Here is a 23,762-nt window from a genome sequence, read left to right on the forward strand (position 1 = left end):
GCTTGATAGAGCCTGGGTGCAAAGTGCAGAAAATTTGCTTCTATAATATGAGAAAAATCCCTATGTCCTGATTCAACTCTGGGGGATCCATTGTTCCAAAGATGCACATAAACTCAATTTCAGCAATCTCTCTTTGTAATTTTCCTTTGAAGTTTCTTCTTGAGAACTGCTATTCTTAGGTCAGTGATGGAATGTCCTGGCAGATTAAAGTGTTCTCCCACTGGTTTTTCAATGCTGAGATTTTTGATATCAGATTTGTGTCCATTCTTTTGCAAAGAGAATGACTTGTTTATCCAATATAGAGTTGTGCATTACTGACACTTGATGACATATGTAATGTTGAAAGATGAACAAGTGAAAGAGCCCCCTGCCCCCAATCTTATACTACTCCTCATTCACAATGCATTTCCTAACATGGACATGAACTTTGGGACTAGGGCCTGCAATAAACCAAGTTGCCAACTCTGTCCCCGTATTCACTCCAACAACACAATCATTGGACCTAACAGCACCAGCTATATCATCTCAGACTCATTCACGTGCCCACTTATCACTTCCTCAGGCAACAACCTCCTTAATGCTTCAATTAAGGGGAAATCAATGTAGCAATAACTGGACTGAGTCTTGGGTTCATGAGTACCCTTACCGGGATACAGGTCTACATAAAGATAGCACAGTACAGCTTACCTTTTATGTCACTCTCTGCCATACTCTCACTGTGAACAGCAGGCCATGAAAATGGCAAGCCTCTTTGGATAGTGTGTGGAATTTCAAAAACATTTTGGGATACAGAATTAGTGGTAGTGGTCCACTCTTCCACTCACAGTTAAAACTAGGTGTGCAATATACTTTAAAGCAGCGTACTGCTGAAGCACTGACTGGATCCTGGGTATACACTAAAACAGAATGACAGTAAAGCCCTGCTGTCTTATCTATAAAGTATTTATTTTCTTAAGTTAAACAAACATTTTTCAAGGATGGTTTCCATCTATAAAATGAACAAAGTACAAGCTCTGTACAGCAGATTTTAAAAACCAACTGAAATGACAAACTATATAATTTGCAAAATCAACTCACATGTACCACCTTCATTTTTGCTTTGAAGATGTGAAGAAAAGGTTAGCACAGAGATGACATGGTAGTTTGTTTTAAGGGTTTCTAGCAATTTATTATAAAAAGTTGGGTAGGGGGGAGGATTTGGCTATTTCTTGGGGTCAGAAGCCACCACTGACAACCACTGCATATCCCCAACCGATTTCATTCTTCATAGGGCTCCTCTGCCTGGCCCACTGACAGAGGATGTTTGCAGCAGCAGTACTTGGAGCACCACACCCAAAATCCATTGACCATTAAAAGAATGGTGTCACAGTAAATCACTTTGGCACAGTGTGTCATGTAAACATGGTTAACGAGACATTACAATATTTCTGTTCTTATCCAATACCATGACCCACAGCTTGCCCGCAGCATGTAAGCAGAGATACCTTCCATGTAGCATTTACAGATTTTTGAGAAATATATTCCCATTTTACAATGCAAAAATGATAAAAACTTTTAAAGAGAAATATTACTAGCAAACAGCTGAGGTTCTTCTAATACTTAATTTAGCAAGTATCAGCTAGTTTGCCAACTAGCTTTTAACTTGTAATAGATTTTGTTAAACTCTTAGGATTTATTAATACCCTCTGCAGAAGCTCTGGATTATTATCAACTGGGTTCTTGATTTCAAGACATCAGTCCAAAATATTAAGGAACTTTATTACCTCCAATGAGTTCCTTCTCTCAATCCTTCAGATGCAGATGAGCGCTCACAAGTGAACACCTCCAGCAATTGAACCTTCCCCCCCCCCCCCATCCAACCTTTCTGCTCCTCCCCAGCATCACTTCAGCTACATTAAGATGTCTCTTGTTTTGCTGTCAAGGATATATTTAAATAGGATACCTATGAGAATTTTTACTAAGGAGGAAAAAAATTCAGGATAGAAGAGGCTCAAACCCTGTAATATTCATATATCATTTCAAAACAGTTCCTGAAGAGATCACAAGTGTCCCATATAAATCCAGATGTTCATTGGACTATTTGATTTCAGTGTACTGATGAAGCCTGTATACATGGAAAGATACCCCCATTTTGTGGCAAATGCTGCAGCTATAAGGGAAAATGCAGTTCATAAAAAACTCTCATCTATGCAACAAAAGACCACCATCAAGACATGATTTTGTAATAGTTTGATCTATATCCTTTATAGCCTCTAGAGGGCATCTTATAAATGCTGCTTGCTTTTAAAGGTATCTTACAGACACCTTATTTTATATTTAAAAAGTCTATGCAGTCCTGAAAAAATAAAGATGCCATCAAGTCCCATCTCTTGACATAAAAATATCAATTAGACTGAAATTACAGCTTCCAATGAATTTCATCCTCTCAGATTATTTTCTAAAGCCTAGTTTGAAAGACTAGTTTAAAAGACAGGCCTAAGGTGAAGCCCCCAAATCATGACAGCAAGAAGCATAACAGCTGCAGTGCTGATATTTAGCAGCTATTCATGCTTCCATGCGAAGGCTACAGTGGTCTTGTGCTATATGTGAGTTCCATCATTCTGACAACTTTTTAAAAGAAGAAAGAAAACCATACTGATAAGAACACAACCTAAAGACACAATCTAATCCTCGTAGCTGCATTATTTTTTAAAGTAGTATTTTAAAGATAAAATACCCTAGACACAAATTAGAAGTTTACAGGTATCTACAGAACAGGGCATGAATTCCAGAACTGGAGGTGAGAATGCTGGTGGAGATGGAAGCGTGCAAGCCGCTTGCTGCCATTTTGCCGCTCTCCTCTACAGAGGTCCACAGTCTGTGAGGAGGAGGAAGTGCAAAGAAGTAGGCACACTTTGCAAAGCAGAAGCATCCAGTGTTTGCATGAACATGACTCAGCAGCATAAACCTGCACCTTCACAAAGCTTTGTTCTGCAGTAACAGTCCAGTCCACTTATCAGTAAAGTTATTTGCTTTGTTGATAAATTACAGGATGATGAAAACTGATAGAAAGTTGTGTGTTTTTACAATATATTTGTGTGTGTATATACATACAAGTTTAGATTTAGAGTCTTGTCATAGAAAAGTTCATGGTCAAATATACCAAGGACACATGGCAAAACTTTCAAAAATGATGCTTTGATTTCTGGAAACCACAAACACTGATTTTTATGTATATGGAGATTACCAATGATCCTCTCCAAGCAATTTACTCCCCCCCCCCAGCTATTCCCTCCCTTCCCTCCCTCTGTATGTTGAAAGCAGTTTTATACTGTACATCTGTTTCTAGGGATGTTAATCATCTGCTGTGTAAGTTCTAGCTTGAAGCTGGAAAGGAACTGGTAAGCCTTTATGGTTGAAGGGAGCGTGTCGTGCTGCAGCTATATTCGATCAAACAAATGCCAAGGTCCCCAGTTCACTTGCTTCCCTTTTGTTCACTTTAGTCGCTTCCACTGCTTTCAAAAGATGGAATACTGAGGTATATAAAGTATCAGCAACGCAATCAGCAAAATGTTACCCAAGGTTTAGGAAGTAGGACAGTACTTGTGGGCAAGCCCCGCTACTGCTGTAGATTAAGCGTGAACTTCCACTGCTGTGATAGTGAAGGACTGCAGACTTCAACAGTCAGACCACCATTTTTGGCATTTCGGCTGTCTAAACACAGGTTACTGCCCACATGCCTCAGCTTGGCATTGCTTTCGATTTGTTCCCATTTCTAGAAGAAAAGAACAGAACATAGACTTTTAAAAGGCCAACAGTATCTACAGTACATGGGGTTTTCTATTTGCTACACACATAAACAGCATTCCATGTCCCCAAGGCTGTGGAAGGACATTTGAAAATGGTTAAAGAAATTTAATGCAAAGCATTAATTTTCTACTGCCAAAAATGCAGGCGGTGTAGCACAGCCTAAAGAAAAGTATGTGGGAAAAATAGTACCTGCAATAGTAAAAGACTATATGCATTATATTTTTATCCAATCCTAGCCTACAAGGAGCTCAGGATATCATATGTGGCTTTCCATCCTTATTTTATTCTCACAAAAAAAAAATTGAGGTGCCTTAAGCTGACAGTGTATGATTGTCTCAAAGTCACCCTGTGAGTTTTATGGCTGACTAGAGACTTGAACCTGGGTGTTATATATGTCTGTCTACATATCTGCCATGAGTATTCTCTGTGCTCTATATTATGTGCTGAACCTCTGAGAGTATGGGAAGTGGCATTTTGGGGCCTGTCTAGCTGAGGGTGCTTATCACACTGGTGCCTGCCACGATGTCTACTTTCGTTTTCCCAGCTGCTTGAGAATGTGTCCTTGAGTGCCGGGTTCTCCCTGGGAACCGAAAATAACTTCATCTCTCCTACAGTTCTTGCCTCCTGTCTCAACCCCGCCCCCCCTTTCTGGCTCCTTTGCACCAGAAGCATAACCATCCCTATCCTAAAGGCGGGAACTTTCCCTATAACTAACCACTCCAACCTTATACACGTCACTTCTGCCAATACCCTTGTCTATGTACACAGATATTCATGGATCTCTATTAAAGTAACTTTAACTCATACACTGGAGTGTGTGCAGTGGAGTACTATGGGGATCTAACTGCCAGAACCTGACACTGGGTCTCCTAGCCCTGGTCTGATATGCTACACATTGGCTGTCTGTGGTAGTGCTAGGCTCCATGTGCTAGGCTCATGGGGAAAAAATAAATATCTACACAAGGCACATATGGTATAGCAGTCTGACCGTAAGGGCTCAGCTGCAAAATACTGACCTGTCTACTGTCATTTTCCCTGCAGCCTTGAAGCTTTATGAGTGAGCCAGGAGCTCGATCCACAACAGTAAGGCACAGATCCATATGCTTCACTGACTTGTCCTTTGTTAAGGCCCATTCCTAGAACATAAAAGAAATGACACATGGTTGTATTCAAATTTGCAAAGCATGCCTTTGCTGATCTAATTTAAGATTCTTTACTTCCATAATATTTCTATGCCAAAGTTTCTACAAAAGTAGAAATTCTCTAGAAACAGATGCCTGGAAAAAAAGCCTGGAATGTTACTGATCTCTCTGTCCCATAGTAAGAATGTTATGGATTTCATTATTGCATACATATGGTTAGACTCCTTGTTGACATTTATTCAAAACATAACGGAGAAAGTCCATCATTCTAAAACTTGTCCACATGGACAGCTGTTCCCTTGTCAATTTGGTTAAGATGACGATTATCCTGATTTTACATAACCACTCAGTAAATGTCTATGTTTCCAGATACATTTTTTAAACAAATTTCTACAGCAGTATGTGTAGCATTAAGTTTGAGTTCCTGAAACTGCACCAGTGTTTTAAGAGAAGAGACTACAAGAGTTGTTCTATACTTCCCTCTACTGGCTTTATAGCATAGCACCATTCAACAAACTGAAACCAGCTTTGATCAAAAATACATTCAGGCAATTAACAAGGAGCTGTGTTGAAAGAATTCTCAAATGTTGTTCATCAAATGTTGATGAATCTGAAAAAAAAAGCTCGCTATATATAGCACATTTTAAGTTTGTGGTTTAAGCTGAATTTCTAGTGGTGAAAGTAACTACTTATACAGGTAGGCTAACTACCAAAGACATGACATTCTCTAACACATAAGAACACACACATTTCTAAAATCTAGACAAGGTTTGTTTTCCAAAATGTTCTACACACAGTGATACATACACCAAAATATTATTTAAAGAGCCTTCATAAACAAAGGTTTTTTGGAAGAAAAAACCTCCCAAATCCGAAGACTGTAAAACATAAAGCTGTAACACATATGCCTTCTTCCACAACAGAGACAGTGTTGTGTACACAAAAGTTAGATGGGTAAAAAGACAATGTACTGTAAGTGGAATGAGCAGAGTACGTGGCACTCAGAAAAGCCAACTGAAGTGCAAAAAAATTAAAAGGATGTTCTGGCTCAGCACTGCAGAATGATACAGACTCCCACAATTTCTGAATTTTAACATTCCATGCTTACAGTTTGTTACATGCTACAGCCTATCATAATGTCCAAGCTCCATGCAGAAATAACACACCCCACTTTGCATTTTTCTTCTTGCATCCCACATCAAGCAATTTAATATTCCTCCCACTCAAACTACATCCAGTATTAGCAAGAGGATACATTTTGTGAAATGTGAATCACTATGCAACAAACTCACCATAGGATGTACAGTGCGTGAGATAGTATGCAACAGCTTTGTGTTGTCTCACTAAAGGACAGCATTCAGAAGCCATTGGTAAAGAATCTTACTAAATCTTAAGTGTTCTATGCACAATCTCCATACGTTCAGATTTTAAAAATCTGCAGGTCATATCTGACTAAGGTTGAATAATGGTTTGAAAACCATAGATACGGATATTATTACAATGTCTACATTCTGACCAATAGTGGAAAAATTACAGATTATGACATATATAGATGTTATACACTACCCATTAAATTTATCTTACTCTAGATCTCAAAGATTAATAAACAGTCAAGTTTGTGTAGCCATTTTTGTAAACCTCATAGGACAAATTAGAAAGATTTCAAAGGCAGCTGGAAAGGGTGTGCGGGTAGATGAGACAGGTTTTCTGTCTGGTTTCTGGAATAGTAATAAGCTTATTCACTCAGTGGTGCTGCAAATAATTAGAAACGTGTATTTTATTATGCAGTTGATTTCTTAAATACAAAAAGTCAGTTCAATACTATTCATAAGCTAGTGACTACTAACCTGGTTCCCCCCAGCATTATGACATTCATAAACACCAACCACGCCATCTGCAAAATGGCCTAAAGTGTCAAGGCAATTGGTTCCTTGTTGCAAGGCCCCAAAAGCAATATCTTGGTGATCAGGTACCCTGAAAAACAAAAATCTTTTAGTTAAAGATATACATCAAACCATTTACCCTGAAAGCAATATAGAACTGCATGCTTGTAACACATGGCAATTATTTTTTCAGGGATTCCCTAGCAAGCCCTCCTACTGCATTTTAAATTCCAAGTTTACAGAAAAAAATTGACAAAAGTATTTGCTTTTCGTCCTGGCTAACAGAACTTCCTACCAACAGTACTGTAAACTCCAAGATTTAGTCCCAGCATCTACCAATGATTTCTACGCAAGAGGATATCCTTCTAGTGATCATTCTTGGTGCTTCTATCACGCATAAGGTATTTGTAGCTGTATTATTTCAGCACGGATGCATTCTAAAGCAGCAACCAATACTGTCTGAAATATCTGTAGTGTTTTGTGAAGCTATCAATGCAATTGGGAGAAGAAGAAAAAAAGCTCAAAGTGAGGACAAGGTCAAAAGCAAGTTATCCAGCCTAGCTTGATTAACCCCTGCCCCAGCCAATCACACAATAAAAGATTCACCTTAATTCCGGGTACACATTTTCAAGATACCACTTGAATGGTTTGCAGTTAAGTCTTTTTCTTAGCTCCATTCGGCTTTGAATACTATTGAAAGAAAGAGTAGCTTTGTAATAACTACATTTAAGTTCGCGTAATTGCAAAACTGTGTTTCTATAGAGAAGATAAAACCGTATGTTCAGTTTTTGTAACCTAAGTTTATAGTCCCCCAAATCCTGTAATTTCTAAACTAATGAACATGAGACAAATAGCAATTTGACTTACTTGCCATAAGGTACATTTCTGGCTGAAGGCACTGCTGCGTAATAGAAATTTTTGTATTCATCCATCCAGACTTCTGCTGCCCTACGTGTATTTCTGGAAATAATTCAAGACTTGTTATTTTTGATCCTATCATAGTCATGAGGCTTCCTTATTTCTTTATAACTCTGAAATCATAAGAAGAGTTACTCCAGTCTAAGCCCATTGATTCCATTGGGCTTAGACTGGAGTAATTCTGTTTAGGATTTCACTGTGTCATAGAACCCATTACACTATGGACGAAGCAGGAAAAGATGTAGCAATGCCTCAACAAGCAAAATATGCACACATGAAGTTACTGCTGAATCTAATCTTTCTTAGATCTTTTGTTTAGGAAAATCTATGTTTGTAGGAAAAAAGTGGCATGACAGTTTTTTTTTATATTTTATGGTTCCATTTCACTTCCGGCATTAGGCAAACAAATGAACACAGAGTGAAGACCGAACGGTGCTTCAAAACTATTTCTGATATGGACGTAAACTATTCATTCTGCCTATAGGCTAAGGATTTTTCAGCATTAACACAGTCTGCTACTGGCAAACTGTGGCTCAGAATTACTTTTGAAGAGCGAGAGGATCAAAACTTGGGTAGGAAAATAGCTTTGTGAATATCCAGATGAGGAATGAAAAGTCTCTGGATGACTGCAATGTGCAAATCCACAAGAAGAGTGGTACAAGTAGTGGGAAGGGGAGAGAAGTAACACCTCCCCTTGCTCTCACATTCACAGTCTAACCCATATGGGAAAAGCATATTTTTCAATATTTAGGTTACCACCACTAATATAGCACATTAGTCTGTTTGGTCTCCAAATCTCTTTCAATGTCAGTTAACTTTCTTTGGTAAGCATTTAGCATATTCCATATCCTAGGCTTGGATCCAATACCTTCTTTCTGCTTGTGCTCTTCATTTACTCACAGTGGAGGCAGTTTTCCACCAAGGGGCATGCTTTCCTCTGGTGCTAGGCACTTCTGCTCACATCAAACTAATGTCTTTCAAGGAGCTGAAAAGTGCTTAATGCAAGAGGAATGTGTGCTGTTTGATAGAGGGCCATCTCTGCAAAACGTGAAGAGGTGCACAAGTCCTAGAATTTAGGAAGATTTTTTTGTGTAGAAGTTCTAAACAAGTGAAGTGCTGAACAACTGTATACATTCAGTAGCCATCTACACCATCAATGAGACTTTCATTGCAGATTTTCTGCACTTTAATAGAACATTCTTTATGATTTGGTTAAGATGTTCCTTTAATACAGGCAACCAAAATGCACCAAGGCTGCTGTTGAGTTAAATTCTTGATCAGGTAAATTAGAAACCTGAGAAGACAAACAAAAAAAAGAAATTTCTTATTTTTTGTTTTTGTTTTCTCTTCCTCCTGATTTACTCAACTATTTGGGGGGCTAAGTTTTCTTTTCCCTTCTTTGCAGTTAGAACAATTTGTGTGTTGAATTCTTGTTCATCAGTTTCTGGAGGCAGCTCCTGTGTCTGTGAATGAACAGCTCAAATAAATTGCAAAGGTAATTAGGTTGATATTTATTATAGATTTCAACTCATTTGATCATTCTGACAGAAATTCATTTCCAATTCTGAATGATATGACAGACTTTTAAAAGAACATAATTAGAAGAAACATCTGCAAGGAATTTTACATACTAGCAGGGTGTCCTGAATGGAAAATTACACACTGGATCCCTGAGTAAGATCTTGTTTTGATCTTTGATCCTTTTAGGTAAAGCCATTTCCCAAGTTACCTTGCAAAAACAGTACCACTTCCTCCTGGGAAGGTATAAGGATGTTGCTTGCGGAACACGTGGCCAACCCTGCTGCATGGGATTATTTCAAGGCTCCCACCACACTGCCACACACGGAATGAAATCTCTACCATCAGAAAACAAGCAATGAAGTGCACAGAAAGGGTATCCATTCTTTCCCATTCCATATTCATCCAACCACCCAGAAGATAAAACTCATCTTTCAGGGGTACCTACTACATTAATAAAACAGTAAAGAGTCCAGTAGCACCTTTAAGACTAACCAACTTTACTGTAGCATAAGCTTTCGAGAACCACAGTTCTCTTCATCAGATGCATCTCTTCGTTAGATGACGAAGAGAACTATGGTTCTCGAAAGCTTATGCTACAGTAAAGTTGGTTAGTCTTAAAGGTGCTACTGGACTCTTTACTATTTTGCTACTACAGACTAACACGGGTTACTCCTCTGGATCTACTACATTAATAATATCTGAAACCAGTATTTAAAATTTTACTTCATTTCTGGCTTTCAGAGAAGATTCTTATATTATGGAAGTGATCCCATGTAATTCTAACCAACATTCCTCTAGTATTGCAAGAAAGCAGAAGTCACATTGGACAGTTAGGATTGTGTGATAAGAAATATTAACATCAAAGGGGAGTCTGTGTGAAAGATTGAATATAAGGAGCCCACCTTCTCATGCAGTTTCTTTACTCTTACATTACCAGATGGCCAATATGGTTAGAGCATCAGACTAGGATCTGGGAGACCCTGGTTCAAATTCTAGTGCAAATCTATCATGGAAATTTTTTGGGTGACCTCAGGCCAGTTACACAACTCCGCTTAATCTGCCTCACAGGATTGTTGAAGAAGAACAGAGGAGAATGGTGTAAGCGGCTTCAGTCCCCACTGGAGAGAAAGGTGGCATAGATATAGAAGGTGGATCATAAATAAAGTACCCCTTAACACAAAACCAGGACCTTAGTAAGAACAAAACTGTTATTTTCATCCACAGCTTTTTTTTACCTCATGCCATTTTTATTCAACACTCATTCCAAACCCCTAACACAAATGTGCTGCCTCATTTTCAGCTTCTTCCTAATTTCAGTCTCCTTAGAGATCAAATTCCCATCCCTAGGGCACCTACAAGCTATCTATATTGTGATACTCTATCAGCACTTTGAACTTATAGTTTAAGAAAACATGCATTTTTAAATCCAACACTGGGTAAGCAAACACAACTATATGGAGATGTGTTAGCATTATAGTACTTAACAATAAGAACCACTAAGAAAATGAATCAGAAATGCTATAAAACTATAAAATCACATATTCATTTTCAACTGAAGTGCCAAGAGTATATATACTGATAATATTAATTAGCTCAAGTTAGGGCCCCCACATGCGGAAGAGGAAAGGGTATGCTTTACTGAGGCCCAGAAATCCAGAACAGTTTTGTCCAGGCTACAGTGCCCGTAACTAGGGGTGTGCGCTTTGGAAATTCGATTCGGGTAAAATGCTTGCCCCAATTCGGAAATCCTGAATCAAAGCTTCCTGAAGCATTCGTAATGCTTCAGGAAGCTTTGGGGCCCTGGGGGTTAAGTTTAAAGGGCCCTTTCACAAGCGGTAGGGCCCTTTAAACTTTCCCATTCCCTACCCTTACCCCCCCCCCACTTACCTGGCATCATGCTGGAGGAGGCAGCCCTCCCGCCTCTCCGCTGGCCTCCAGCAGTGGCGGCCCTCTCTGTCAGCCAGCTGGCCGCCCCAGCCCCAGCTCTGGCTGCAGTTGCACAGCGACAACAGGGAAGGCCCTCTCTGCCAGTCAGCTGCACAGGGCGTGGCAGCATGGCAAGGGCGGCAGGGAATGCCGTCTCTGCCGGCCAGTGCAGCGTTGGCTCCAGACTTCTGCCTGACCAGATAAGTGGGGTGGGAGTTTAACAGTGTGTGTGTGTCTCCCCTCTCCCTCCCCATTATTTCAGTATGCTCTGAATCTTTACGGATCATACTGAAGCGACTCAGAAACCTGAATCCGAAGTGGCATTTCAGGGGGTTTTCCGAAGCTTTTCCCCATGAGTTTGGTGTAGTAGTTAAGAGTGCTCGACTCTAATCTGGAGAACTGGGTTTGATTCCCCACTCCTCCACTTGAAGCCAGCTGGGTGACCTTGGGCTAGTCACAGTTCTCTGGAGCTCTCTCAGCTCCACCTACCTCACAGGGTGTTTTGTTGTGGGGATAATAGTGACATACTTTGTAAACCACTCTGAGTGAGCATTAAGTTGTCCTGAAGGGCGGTATATAAATTGAATGTTGTCGTTGTTGTTATTATTATAAACCCGAACATTTTTCGGGTGCACACCCTTACCCATAACCATGAGGGGGAAAACTGAGGACAAACAGTAGATCATGCCCGAGGATATTTATAGAAACTTATTTCCTTCCCCTGGCCCTGTCCAGATCTTGTGAGATTTTCTGGAGCCAATAAGAAGCAAGGTTAGAGCAGCAACCTCAAGGAGCATTCAAAAACTACCCATCCCAGAGTTCTTTTTGCACAGACAGGAGGGAGGGCCTCCGCTGCCTCTCACCTGGCCAGCTGGGAGGAGAAAGGTGCAGGAATGTGGGGGGGGGGGTGGAGAGAATGCTCCCATGTGCTCGGCAGCACTCCTGCAGGGGCCCAGAATGATGTCATTCCTGACACGACATGGAAGTAATGGGTTGCATTGGGGGCCAATTGAGTAAAACTTGCCCCCCAATTTAGAGATTGGGGTCAATTTTCAATCAATCCACCCCTGGATGCAACCAGCAGTTCCCCTGGATGTAAAGGCTGCATTAGAGGTGGGATCTATGTTACTATACTTCTCTGAAGTCCCTCCCTCCTCTCCCCAAACCCTACCTTCCCTAGGTTCCATGCCCCCCCCCTAAATCTTCAGAGGTTTCCTAAGCTGTTGTTGGCAACTCTAGACAAGGTGTTTCAGCAGTCAGGCAACAGTACAGTAACCGTCCGGAGCAGGACCTTCCTGCCCCGGACTGGGCTCAGCCTGGCCCTGCCCCACCCCACCCCTGCGGCCCCAGCGGAGCCCGTCCTCCTACCGAGCTCCCCCAATTCACCCCGCAACCAGGGAAGGAGGAGGCCGAGGAGAAGCGGCCGAGCCGGGCGCCGGAGCGATGCCCGACCGGGAAGGGGGCAGGAGGAGGCGACAGAGGCGAGCGCGGTGCCGCGGACGTGGCTGTCGCCCAGGAGGAAGAAGGCGGGGCGGGGACGGGGGTTGCTCAAGGAAGGACTGGAAGGCACCAATGATAGAGGGGAAAGCTTGGCACGGGGAGGGGGAAGAGGGGAGCACGGCGAGGGATTGGTGGAGAAGGGGGAGGCTGGTTGAAGTGGTGGCATAAAAGGGAGACACGCAAGGATGCCAAGGAGGAGGAGAAGTGGGGAACGGAAGAGCACGCGCAGAGTAAGAAAGAGAGAGAGGGCAAGACGTAGGCTCTGGCCAATGGGTGGAGGCTGAGGCCAGTGCACCAACGGCTGTCCCCGTCAAGTCTGAGGCGGAGGGGACTCCCTGTCACCATCCCAGCGAGCACCCAGAGGCACAGCCGAGTGGGGAGGGGCGGCGGGGGGAGGGGCGGGGCCTCACAAACTGGTGGAGAATGCCGGCAACGACAGCCCTGTGAGGCAGCCGCGCCCCCACCTACCCACCCCCGTGGGGTGGCGCAGCCCCCGCCCTCTGCTGAAGCCTGCAGCCCTAAAGGCGCCAGGAGCCTCACCGACGCATGAGGACGCTGGCTCCAGCATGGATCTTACCCAGTTTGGGCAATGGCTGACCGAGCATCAGGGACAGCTGTTGCGAGAGGTGTCCCAGCAACAGCTGGACGCCAAGGCTACCCTGGCCCGACAGCAACGGGACACCCAAGCGGCCTTGGTGAGGGATCTGCAGCAGGTCCTCGCGAATGCAGGGGCGGGAGCAGGCGCAGCCGGGGATGGTGTGGGAGCCCCGGTCACCTGACCCACATTCCAACTGGCCAAGTTAGGCCCGGAGGATGACGTCGACGCCTTCCTAGAGGCCTTCGAGCGAATGGCGGAGGCCGCCGGCTGGCCGCCAGCCCAGTGGGCCTTCCTACTGGGCCGTTACCTCACGGGCAAAGCCCAGGCTGCTTTGAAGGCGCTCCCTAAGGCCGAGAGCGCCGACTATAATAAGTTAAAGGAGGCCATCCTGGACCGGTACGAAATAACGCCGGAAACGTACCGTCAGAAGTTCCGGGCCTTGACCCTGCAGAAGACCGACCGCCCCCGCACCCTAGTGGCCACTCTACAGGACATGGCTTACCGCTGGCTCAAGCCGACCACGGATGAGGGCCGGTGGATCGCGGACAAGGTCGTTTTGGAGCAGCTCCTCCAGGTGATTCCGACCCGGGCCCGGAACTGGGTGGTCTACAATAAGCCGAACACTCTGAAGGAGACCACTGTGTTGTGGGAAAATGTGATGGCAGCAGAGTCTCGGGATCCCCCGCGAGGTGACACGCGCCCCGGTGGGGAGGGCGGCGCTAGCACCGGCAACTGAGGCGGCCGAGCCCGGCCCGGGGCACGCGCCCCACCGCCCACCGTCAAGGGGCGGCTCCGGCCAGGCACCCCGACGGGACCCCGGCCACCCTGGCCCGCACCTCTGCCATTGATCCCAGGCCCGCCCGCCCGGACCGGGGGGGGCGGGAAGGAAGCCAGCGACAAGGGCCCGTGTTTCACCTGCGGGCAATGGGGCCATTGGAAGAGGGAGTGCCCCTTGATGGAGTGTGATCTCAGCTGGGACACCGCCATGCTGGTCACGCTTAGAGCTCCCCGGCCACCCCCCATGCTGGCAATGGTCGTGGTGGCAGGACGATGGCTGACGGCCCGACTGGATAGCGGAAGCTCCGTGTCTATGATCCGGTTGCACCTCCTCCCCCTCGACCTCCCAGTGGTCTGCTGAGCCATCATCGCCTACTTCCACAACCACGTGGAGGAGTGCCCCGTCGTCCTAGCACCTGTCACTTACCAAGGACAAACACACGAGATGCCCTTGGCCCGGGTGCGGGCCCTCCCGTACCCGGTCCTACTCGGAAGAGACGCCCCTCATTTCCGACCTGCCATGCGGGATGCGCTCCCGGCCGAGGCAGAAGGGGAGGAGGAGGTCCTGGTGGGGGAAGAGGATGAGGAGAACGAGGGGGCGGGGACGGAAGCCGACGCACCCGAGGCGGGGAGTGCCACGGCTCATCTTCGAAGAGAATGGGGAGGGGAACCCTGGTTCGTCGCGGCCCAAGCTGAGGACCCTACGCTGGAGAGCCTGCGCCGGATGACAGCAGTAAGCGAGGGGACCATCCTCGATCCCCCGCGGGCGGGGAGGTGGCCCCAGATTGTCCAAGGGGGGTTGTTGGTTCCGGAGGGTGAAGGAACAGAGCGGAGAGGTCACCCAACTGCTGGTGCCCGCGGCCTACCGACCGGAGGTCCTTCAGGCCGCCCACAACCACCCCTGGGCGGGCCACCAAGGGGCCAAGGGGACAACAGCATGGATCAAGGCCCACTTCTACTGGCCCGGCCTGGCCAGGAATGCCCGGCGGTATTGTCAGGTCTGCCCCGTCTGCCAGCCAATGTCCAACCGGCGACCAGCCAAGGCTCCACTCACCCCGCTGCCGGTCATCGACGAGCCCTTTGCAAGGGTGGCCATGGATTTCGTGGTGCCCCTGCCCCGGACGCCCCGGGGGGCCTGGTACATCCTCGTCCTCATGGACTACACCACGCGGTACCCGGAGGCCCTTCCGATGCGATACATGAAGGCCCCCGGGGTGGCGCGAGCATTAATGCGCTTCTTCACCCAGGTGGGTTTGCCGCAAGAGCTCCTGTCAGATTGTGGGAAACCCTTCACTGCCCAGCTCACATGACACCTGTGCCAAACCTTGCAGGTCCATCAGATCTTCACCAGCATTTACCACCCCCAGACAGACGGGCTGGTGGAAAGGTTTAATCAGACACTGAAAACCATGCTCTGCAAGCTGGCTCACGACCGACCCAAGCAATGGGACCTGTACCTGGACCCCCTACTCTTCGCGGTGCGGGAGACCCCCCAGGCTTCGACAGGGTTCGCACCTTTTGAGCTCCTCTACGGCCGCCGGCCCCAGGGCATACTAGGGCTAATGGAGGAACAATGGGTCCCAACGCCGGCCCCGGAAGCCCGCCCTGTCCCTGCCTACGTCCAGGAGCTCCAGACCCGCCTCGCGGCCTGTCGGGCCGAAGCGCGGAAACACCTCCAGACCTCCTGGGAGGCCGAGAAAACATACTACGACCAGGGGGCCCGAGCCCGGGAGTTTCGAGTAGGCGAGAAGGTCCTTGTGCATCACCGGGTCATGGGACCCAGGCTGGGGGACCCCTGGAGGGGAACTTACATGATTACTAAGGTCAAAGGACCCCTGCCCTACGAGGTCCAGTGTGGCCCCGAACCGCGGCACCGGAAGAGGCTCCACATAAATGACCTGAAGGCCTGGCATGACCCCAAGGCCCTACAGTGCAACCTAGCACCCAAGCCCTTGGAGCTCTCTGAGGGAGACCTACCCTGGACCCCTGACGAGTCGCCGCCCGAGGAGCCCGAGCTGGACCCCGGGCTCACGGCCAAGCAGCAACAACAGGTACGGGCCATCTTCCACTGGACCCCAGGGGTCATCTCCCGCCGCCCCGGGAGGACGTCAGACATCTCCCACCCCATTCCCACGCCCCCAGGGCAAGTGGCCCGGGCGCCCTGGCGACCCTTGCCTTGAAAGAAATGGGAAATTGTGGCCCGGGAGGCGGAAGAGATGCTGCGCATGGACGTGATTGAGCCATCCCGCAGTGCATGGAGGAGCCCCATAGTGTTGGTAGGCAAACCCGACGGCTCCGTCCGCTTCTGCGTGGGTTACCGGCAGGTGAACGCCATGGCCACGTTCGACACCTACCCCATGCCCCGGGCCGACGTCCTCATAAGCCAGCTTGGGGCGGCCCAGTACCTCTCGGCCTTGGACCTCACCAAAGGGTACTGGCAGATACCGATGGCGCCCGAGGACCGTGAGAAGACAGCCTTTGCAACACCACAAGGCCTCTTCCAATTTAAGGTGATGCCCTTCGGGCTTCACGGAGCCGCTGCGACCTTCCAGCGACTGGTCGATCACGTGCTCGCCCACTGTCAGGACTTCGCCCGGGCCTACATTGATAATATAATCATCTTTAGTTCAGACTGGCCCTCGCACCTACGCCACCTACACCTAGTCCTGGACGCCCTCCAACGGGCCGGCCTGCGAGCCAATCCCCACAAGAGCTGCATAGGGTTCCGCGAGCTGACCTACCTCGGGTACCACGTAGGCCGTGGGGTGTTACGGCAGGTCCCGGACAAGGTGGTCACTTTGGAAAAGAGCACGCGCCCCCGGATGAAACGGCACCTGAGACGGTTCCTTGGGCTGGTTGGCTACTACAGCAATTTCATCCCACACTTTGCAAGCCTGGCCAGCCCCCTCTCCGATTGCCTCTGCAACACCCAGCCAACCACCGTCCGGTGGGACCCGGTCTGAGAGCGAGCCTTCGAAACCCTCCGCACGGCGCTGTCTACGGCCCCCGTCCTCCACAATCCCAATTTCGAGCAGCCCTCCATCGTTCAAACCGATGCCTCCGACGTGGGGCTCGGCGCCGTCCTGTCTCAGGAGGTAGCGGGTCAGGAGAGGCCCGTTATTTATCAGCCGGAAGTTGCAGCCAGCGGAGACCAAGTACGCCACGGTGGAGAAGGAAGCCCTCGCCGTCAAGTGGGCCATGGGCGCCCTGCAGTTCTACCTTTCCAACAACCCCTTTACCCTGGTCACGGACCACGCCCCCTACTCTGGATAGCCCGGATGAAAGATCACAACGCTCGCATACTTAGATGGTACCTCTCTCTGCTTCCCTTCAATTTCACCCTGAGGCACAGACCGGGTTGGCTTCATGCAAATGCGGACTACATGTCAAGGATCCCCGAGGAGGCCCGGAGGACCAGGAGACAGGGCCCAGGGAGGGGGGGTGTCCAGAGCAGGACCCTCCTGCCCCAGACTGGGCTCAGCCCAGCCCTGCCCCACCCCCCCTGCGGCCCCAGCGGTGCCCGTCCTCCCGCCGAGCTCCCCCAACTCACCCCGCAACCAGGGAAGGAGGAGGCCGGGGAGAAGCGGCCGAGCCAGGCGCCGGAGCGACGCCCGACCGGGAAGGGGGCAGGAGGAGGCGACGGAGGTGAGCGTGGCGCCGCCGATGTGGCTGTCGCCCAGGCCGCCGCTGCCAACACTGCAGCCCGTGCAGACGACCCCGGAGGTGCAGCGCTCTGTGCCACCGCGACAGCCGGGGCCAGAGGGAGGAAGGGAGAGGAGACCGGCGGAGACCAAGCAGGGCGGACGCATGGACGGCGTAATGGCGGCTGGACGGGCGAGGCCCACGCCGGGGCGGGGCGGGCCCGGACGTCAGCGGCAGCCAGGAGGCAGGGACCCTCGGCAGCTCAAAGCCCGATTGGGGGGTGGAGGGCTGGGAAGGCTCCCTGGTGTAACGGGCCAAGCTGGAGCGGAGGAAGGGGAGAAGAGATTGACAGAAGACAAGAGTGGGGAAAAGGGGAAGGAAGCGGGCCGGGGACGGGGGTTGCTCAAGGAGGGACAGGGGAAGGCACCAATGATAGAGGGGAAAGCTTGGCACAGGGAGGGGGAAGAGGGGAGCACGGCGAGGGATTGGTGGAGAAGGGGGAGGCTGGTTGAAGTGGTGTCATAAAAGGGAGACACCCAAGGACGCCGAGGAGGAGAAGTGGGGAACGGAAGAGCACGCGCAGAGTAAGAAAGAGAGAGAGGGCAAGACGCAGGCTCTGGCCAATGGGTGGAGGCTGAGGCCAGTGCACCGACGGCTGTCCCCGTCAAGTCTGAGGCGGAGGGGACTCCCTGCCACCATCCCAGCGAGCGCCCAGAGGCACGGCCAAGCGGGGAAGGGCGGCGGGGGGAGGGGAGGGGCCTCACAGTAACTAAGGAACCAGGTGAACAAAATCAAGATGAAAATGATTTCAATGCAGAGACTGAGTATATGGCAACTAATTTTCAGTGAAGTGTGCATAGCCCTATGGATTCTTTGCACACTGCCAGTCACTGTGGAAGGAGTGGAAAGAAGTTTCAGCAAGTTAGCAGGTGCTCTACAATGAGACAAGAATGGTGATTCGGTTTCGTTTTCTCAGCCATGTCGGACGCTCCTCTCCGCAGGTCCGGGAGGAAGCGCCCGAGCACTCTGACCGGGCGGCTGATCTGTGAAGATTAGCCCACAGGACTCCCAGTGAGGGAGGCAGGGTCCGGGACGCTGCGGGAAGAGCCCCCCGAAAATCAATGCGGGGGGTAAATTGCCCGTTTGTCCCTATGGAGGCCGGCAGACGTGCGCGGCGCCTCGAGTGCTGCCGGGCCATGGAAAACGGCAAAGAGCAGAACTAGGCGGAAGCCTGTAAGTAAGCGAATCCCTTGTTATTACAAGCGCACGTGAAGGAGTGGTGGGATCTGAAGCTAAGAAGGCTAGTTCTTCCCCCTCGCTGAGTCTCAGAATTTGGCTGGCGTTCCCCCCCCCTAAAATGGCAGCGAAAAAACAGAGTCCCGCTCTGGGCAAGTCAATTTCGGCTGCCCTGCAGGGGAAGGGAGAGTCGCTCGAAGAATTGGTGCGGAGGTCGGTTATCGAAGCCATAAAACCCTTTGTTGACAAGTTGAACGAAACAGATCAAAGGGTGGGCTTAATTGAGAGCGAAGTGAAAACCATTAAGGAAGCAGCGGGGGGGGGCAGAGAAGTCTGCTCGGGAAAGTGCGTCACTCGTGAAGGCTACGAATAAAGAGTTAAAGCTGGTGGAGAACCAGCTGATCGGGCTACAAGTGGAACGAACACAAACAATTTTGCGCCTCCAGAACGTGAAAGAGGAGGAAAATGAGGATTTATGGGGTCTGGTCTCGGAACTATTGGCGACACCCGCGAAGGCAACTAAAGAAGAGGTTAAAAGCGCCATTTTGGAGGTCCGTAGGGCTTCTTCAAAATATGCAATGAAGCGTCAGCTGCCTCGCGAGATCATCATCGATTTTTCATCTAAAAGGATCCGGGACACTATCCTATACAACTCATACAATGCGGATCTGGACTTTTTGGGTAACAAAGTCAAGATACTGAAAGACGTCCCATTTTTAGTTCGGAAAAAACGATTTAAGTATAAAAAGCTCGCAGCTCTTCTGAGGGAACGTGGAATAAAGTATAAATGGCTATTTCCTGAAGGTATCTGGTTTAGTCACAAAGATCAAGCTTACAAGATATTATCAGAAGATCAACTAAGGGATTTTGAGGATAAAAATCCGGAATTTCAGCGAGACACCAAGCAAGAAGAAAACGAGAAGTCTGAGGGGGGGGGGAAATGAGCACTGTGGCTGCAGTTGCTCAGAGAGAACTGCGTCCGGGACCCAGGAGGGGGAGGAAAACTTAATTTGAATTTGAATTGTAATTTGCATTTTGTAAGGTCAACCACTCCATCAATATTATACAAAGCTTTAGTTTTTTTAAATAATGGCAGTATGAAGGGAAAGCATTCTGTGTAGTGTAGATGTTATATGTTGTTGTTTGGGGTTTTTTTCTTCCCTTCCCTTGTTCCCCTTCCTTTCCTTTGTATTGTTAGTTAATGTAGTTAATAAAAAGAATAAAATTAAAAAAAAATACGAGACAAGAATGGTTAAGCTACCTAGCCATCTTGTCTACTGAGTGTGAACTTGCAAGAGAAATTGACTTTGGGGGGAAGGTTCATGATTTTGCAATGGAAACGGCCAGAAAAATAAAACTTTAAGTTCACTGGACTAATATTTGCAGCCACATCAATTCATTAGAATTTTTTTTAAAAGCCACTGCCAGGACAATTCTTTTTTAGAGACTAAAAATTTACAAAATAGTACATTTGTAGGACTCTCAAGCTGGGTGTTATTATTAAACAAAAGTAGTAAAATCAGACATTTTTCAGAAATGTAGAGTATGTACTCTGGACAAAAGGCTACTGTCAGGAAAGAATATGGGGAAACAGAACAGTTTCCAACTGGCAAGGGTGTCAGACAAGGATACATATTATCTCCCTACCTGTTCAACCTCTATGCAGAGCATATCATAAGGAAAGTTGGAATTTATCTAGAAGAAGGTGGAGTGAAAATTGGTGGAAGAAACATTAACAATTTGCGATATGCAGATGTCAGCACATTACTAGCAGAAAATAGTGAAGACTTGAAATGACTACTGATGAAGGTTAAAGGAGAAAGCGCCAAAGCAGGATTATAGCTGAACATCAAGAAGACAAAAATAATGACTAATGAGGAATTATACAATTTTAAAGCTGACAATAAGGAAATTGAAATTGTTCAAGATTTTATATTCCTTGGCTCAATCATCAACCAAAAGGGAGACTGTAATGAAGAAATCAGAAGATTGAGACTTGGAAGAGCAGCTGTGAAGGAGTTAGATAAGATCCTTAAAGCTAAAGACATCTCTCCGGGAACCAAGATCAAGATAATCCAAACTATGGTATTCCCATTTCTATGTATGGATGTAAAAGTTGGACAGTGAAGAAAGCTAAGGTGAAGAAAGCTAAAACCCTAGTTATTTATATTGTTTATTATATTATATGTTTACTCTTTTCGTTTTCTTTTGATGTAATTATAATTGTGCTATCATATTTATTTTCTTTTTTTGTTCTGCTTATATTTATAAAAATAAATTTTATATAAAAAAGAATTTATACACGGCCTTAAAATACCTATCGCTATAGCACACACTAAGTAGCTTAGTCCTTAACCCTGGCTGGCTCCACCCACTTTCAATGTAGCAACAGTCAGAGTGCAAGGCCTCTGTTGGACATAATTGCAACATAATTGCTCGGTTCCAATTTACATTTGGGGAATGTTAGAAGACTCCACTTCTAACTTGTCCCTTTCTGCAGATTTCAGAGGGGGAGAAACCAGAGTTAGAAAGACAAGTTCGGGCATCTGTTTACTGTTTACTCCTGTACTGCCCTGAACTATCCTTTGATGTGTAGATTACTAATCTCAGGACTTCCTCCTCAGGAATAGATTGGTAGACAGGAATCTATCTCTCAATTTTCCTAACAAAGTATGAAGTTCCAATAATAAAGAACTCTTACTTCTTTTCTAAAACTAAGGCAAGTGTAAGTTTATTTTCTCTTTCACACTCACACTAGCCAGCATGCTCCAACCACCCATAATCACGTTTTCTCTGCAATCAATGCTACTCTGTTAAGGACCAGTTTCTGTTCCTTTTAATAGGGAAAAAGTGAATCTCTATTTTATTTTACTTTTCATTTACGTTATTAATACATTGTATTTTGGAAATGGAACATTGTTGAAATAGCTTTGTTTGTTTGTTTGTTTGTTTGCTTGCTTGCTTGCTCGCTGGGGTTTTTTTGGCTGGGTGTGGGATTTCTATTTCATTTTTAAATGGAGAGGTGGTGTCTGTTGCAGAAAAGGACAATTCCTAAAAAATGCAGTGCTGTCTCTCTGAAGCAATGAAAAATCCCATCTGCATGAACAAGAAAAGAGGAAGACCTAAAACGAGATGGCTTGACTCGATAAAAGGCGGCATGTCCTCCAGTTTGCAGGATCTGAGCAAGTCTGTTAATGATAGGGTCTTTCATTCATAGGGATGCCATAGGTTGGAGGCAACTTGACGACACATAACACACACACACAATGTATCAGTAATTTCATAAATAAAACTTTTGTCATGGTTCATGATGAGATTTTATGTATGAGATGAGGGATTGTGGGGCTAGTTAGGGGAGGGTATTTTACAAGTTGTACTGGACCTGAAAAGTTAATGCTTGGGCCCTGACTCAAATCACTCCTTTATAATTGTCTCAGGGGAATAGCCGTGTTGGTCTGTAGTAGAAGAGCAAGATTTGAGTCCAGTAGCACTTTAAAGACCGACTAGATTTCCATGGTATGAGATTTCAAGACTCAGAGCTCCCTTCATTAAGAGTGAAGTTATACTATACTACTGAATATACTACAGAGAAAATTGCTATTTATATCTAATCACAATTGTTTCTCTTTTTATCTCTTTTTTCTCTGTTTTTCTTATCTTTTTTCTTTCTTTTTCTCTTTTTTGTCTTTCTTTTTTTCTTTTTATTGATATTTTATTTACTTGGAACTTTTTAAAATAAAAATTCTATTTAAAAAAAAGAAAGCTCATACCCTAGAAATCTAATTGGTCTTCAAGGTAGATTAACCCCATAAATGTTAAAATCTACTTTAAATATTTAAACTGTGCATGACTTCTTTTAAACTCCAACTGAATGTGGCACTTTGAATACTGCATTTTAATCAGTTTAATTTTAAAAACGTTCTGGTTCAGACACAATAGGAAAACTATGGCATATTAGGGGTGTGCACCCTGAAAATATTAAGGTTTTCAGGAAAAAGCCGGATATACCCAATATACCGGGTATTTGAATTACTTCGGAATGCTCCGTAAACATTTGGAGCATTCCAAAGTGATTCAGGGGGGCTGGGCCTTCTCCCAGCACGCTCATCCCTACCCCCTCACCCTGCAATGGCCATTTGAGGGGCAGGAAGGGCCTTTTCTGCCTCCTCTGCAGCCGTGTGGCCCCACAGAGTGGCAGGGAGGACTGAAGCCGCTTCTTCCAGGCCCACAGAGGCCCACACAGTGGTGGGGAAGGCCAGAGCCACCTCCTCCAGCCCTTCCTGCCCCTCAAATGGCCACCACAGCGGCCATTTGAGGGACAGGAACGGCCTTCTCCACCGCTGCGCAGCCCTACAGGGTTGTGAGGAAGGCTGGAGACACCGTTGATGCTGACACACCACCTACTCTGGGCCCAGAGGATCGCAGGGCAGCCGAGAAGGCCAGATCTGGTGGCACGTGGCCCACAGGGTGGCGGGGGAGGCTGGAACCGCTGTTGCTGTTGCCGCCACCGCCCCTCCAGCTCCGCTGCTGCAGGACAGGTAAGTGGGCTGGAGGTCTAGGGCTGGAGTTTGGGTGTGGGGACGTTTAAACAGCCCTGCTGCTTCCAGGCAGCAGGAAAGGGGCCCTTTAAACTTCAGCAGTCAGGCGGGGGAATCCCCCCCGCCTGCCAGCTGATATTTTAAAGGGACCTGCCGCTTGCAAGAGACAGGGAAAGGGCCCTTTAAACTGGGTCCAAAGCTTCCCGAAGCAACCTGAATGCTTTGGGGAAGCTTTGATTCGGGAATTCTGAATCTTTACAAATTGGGTCTGATTCAATGTTTTATCCGAATC

The 23,762-nt window shown here is 47.1% G+C and overlaps 1 protein-coding gene across 1 annotated transcript in view; it reads right to left on the reverse strand.

The window, feature by feature from the left end:
- Positions 1–926: 926 nt before the first annotated feature.
- GALNT2 (polypeptide N-acetylgalactosaminyltransferase 2) overlaps positions 927–23,762 on the reverse strand; it is a 123,302-nt gene continuing 100,466 nt past the window's right edge. Inside the window, exons 11-16 of the mRNA XM_054974836.1 lie at positions 9,462–9,588; positions 7,682–7,774; positions 7,421–7,504; positions 6,779–6,905; positions 4,806–4,925; positions 927–3,754 (exon numbers count right to left, since the gene is read on the reverse strand). Coding sequence (XP_054830811.1) covers positions 3,599–3,754; positions 4,806–4,925; positions 6,779–6,905; positions 7,421–7,504; positions 7,682–7,774; positions 9,462–9,588 — 707 coding nt within the window. The 3' untranslated portion in view covers positions 927–3,598. The remainder of the gene's footprint in view (positions 3,755–4,805; positions 4,926–6,778; positions 6,906–7,420; positions 7,505–7,681; positions 7,775–9,461; positions 9,589–23,762) is intronic.

The sequence above is a fragment of the Eublepharis macularius genome, chromosome 1, assembly GCF_028583425.1.
Source record: "Eublepharis macularius isolate TG4126 chromosome 1, MPM_Emac_v1.0, whole genome shotgun sequence".
In the NCBI taxonomy this organism is placed as follows: Eukaryota; Metazoa; Chordata; class Lepidosauria; order Squamata; family Eublepharidae; genus Eublepharis; species Eublepharis macularius.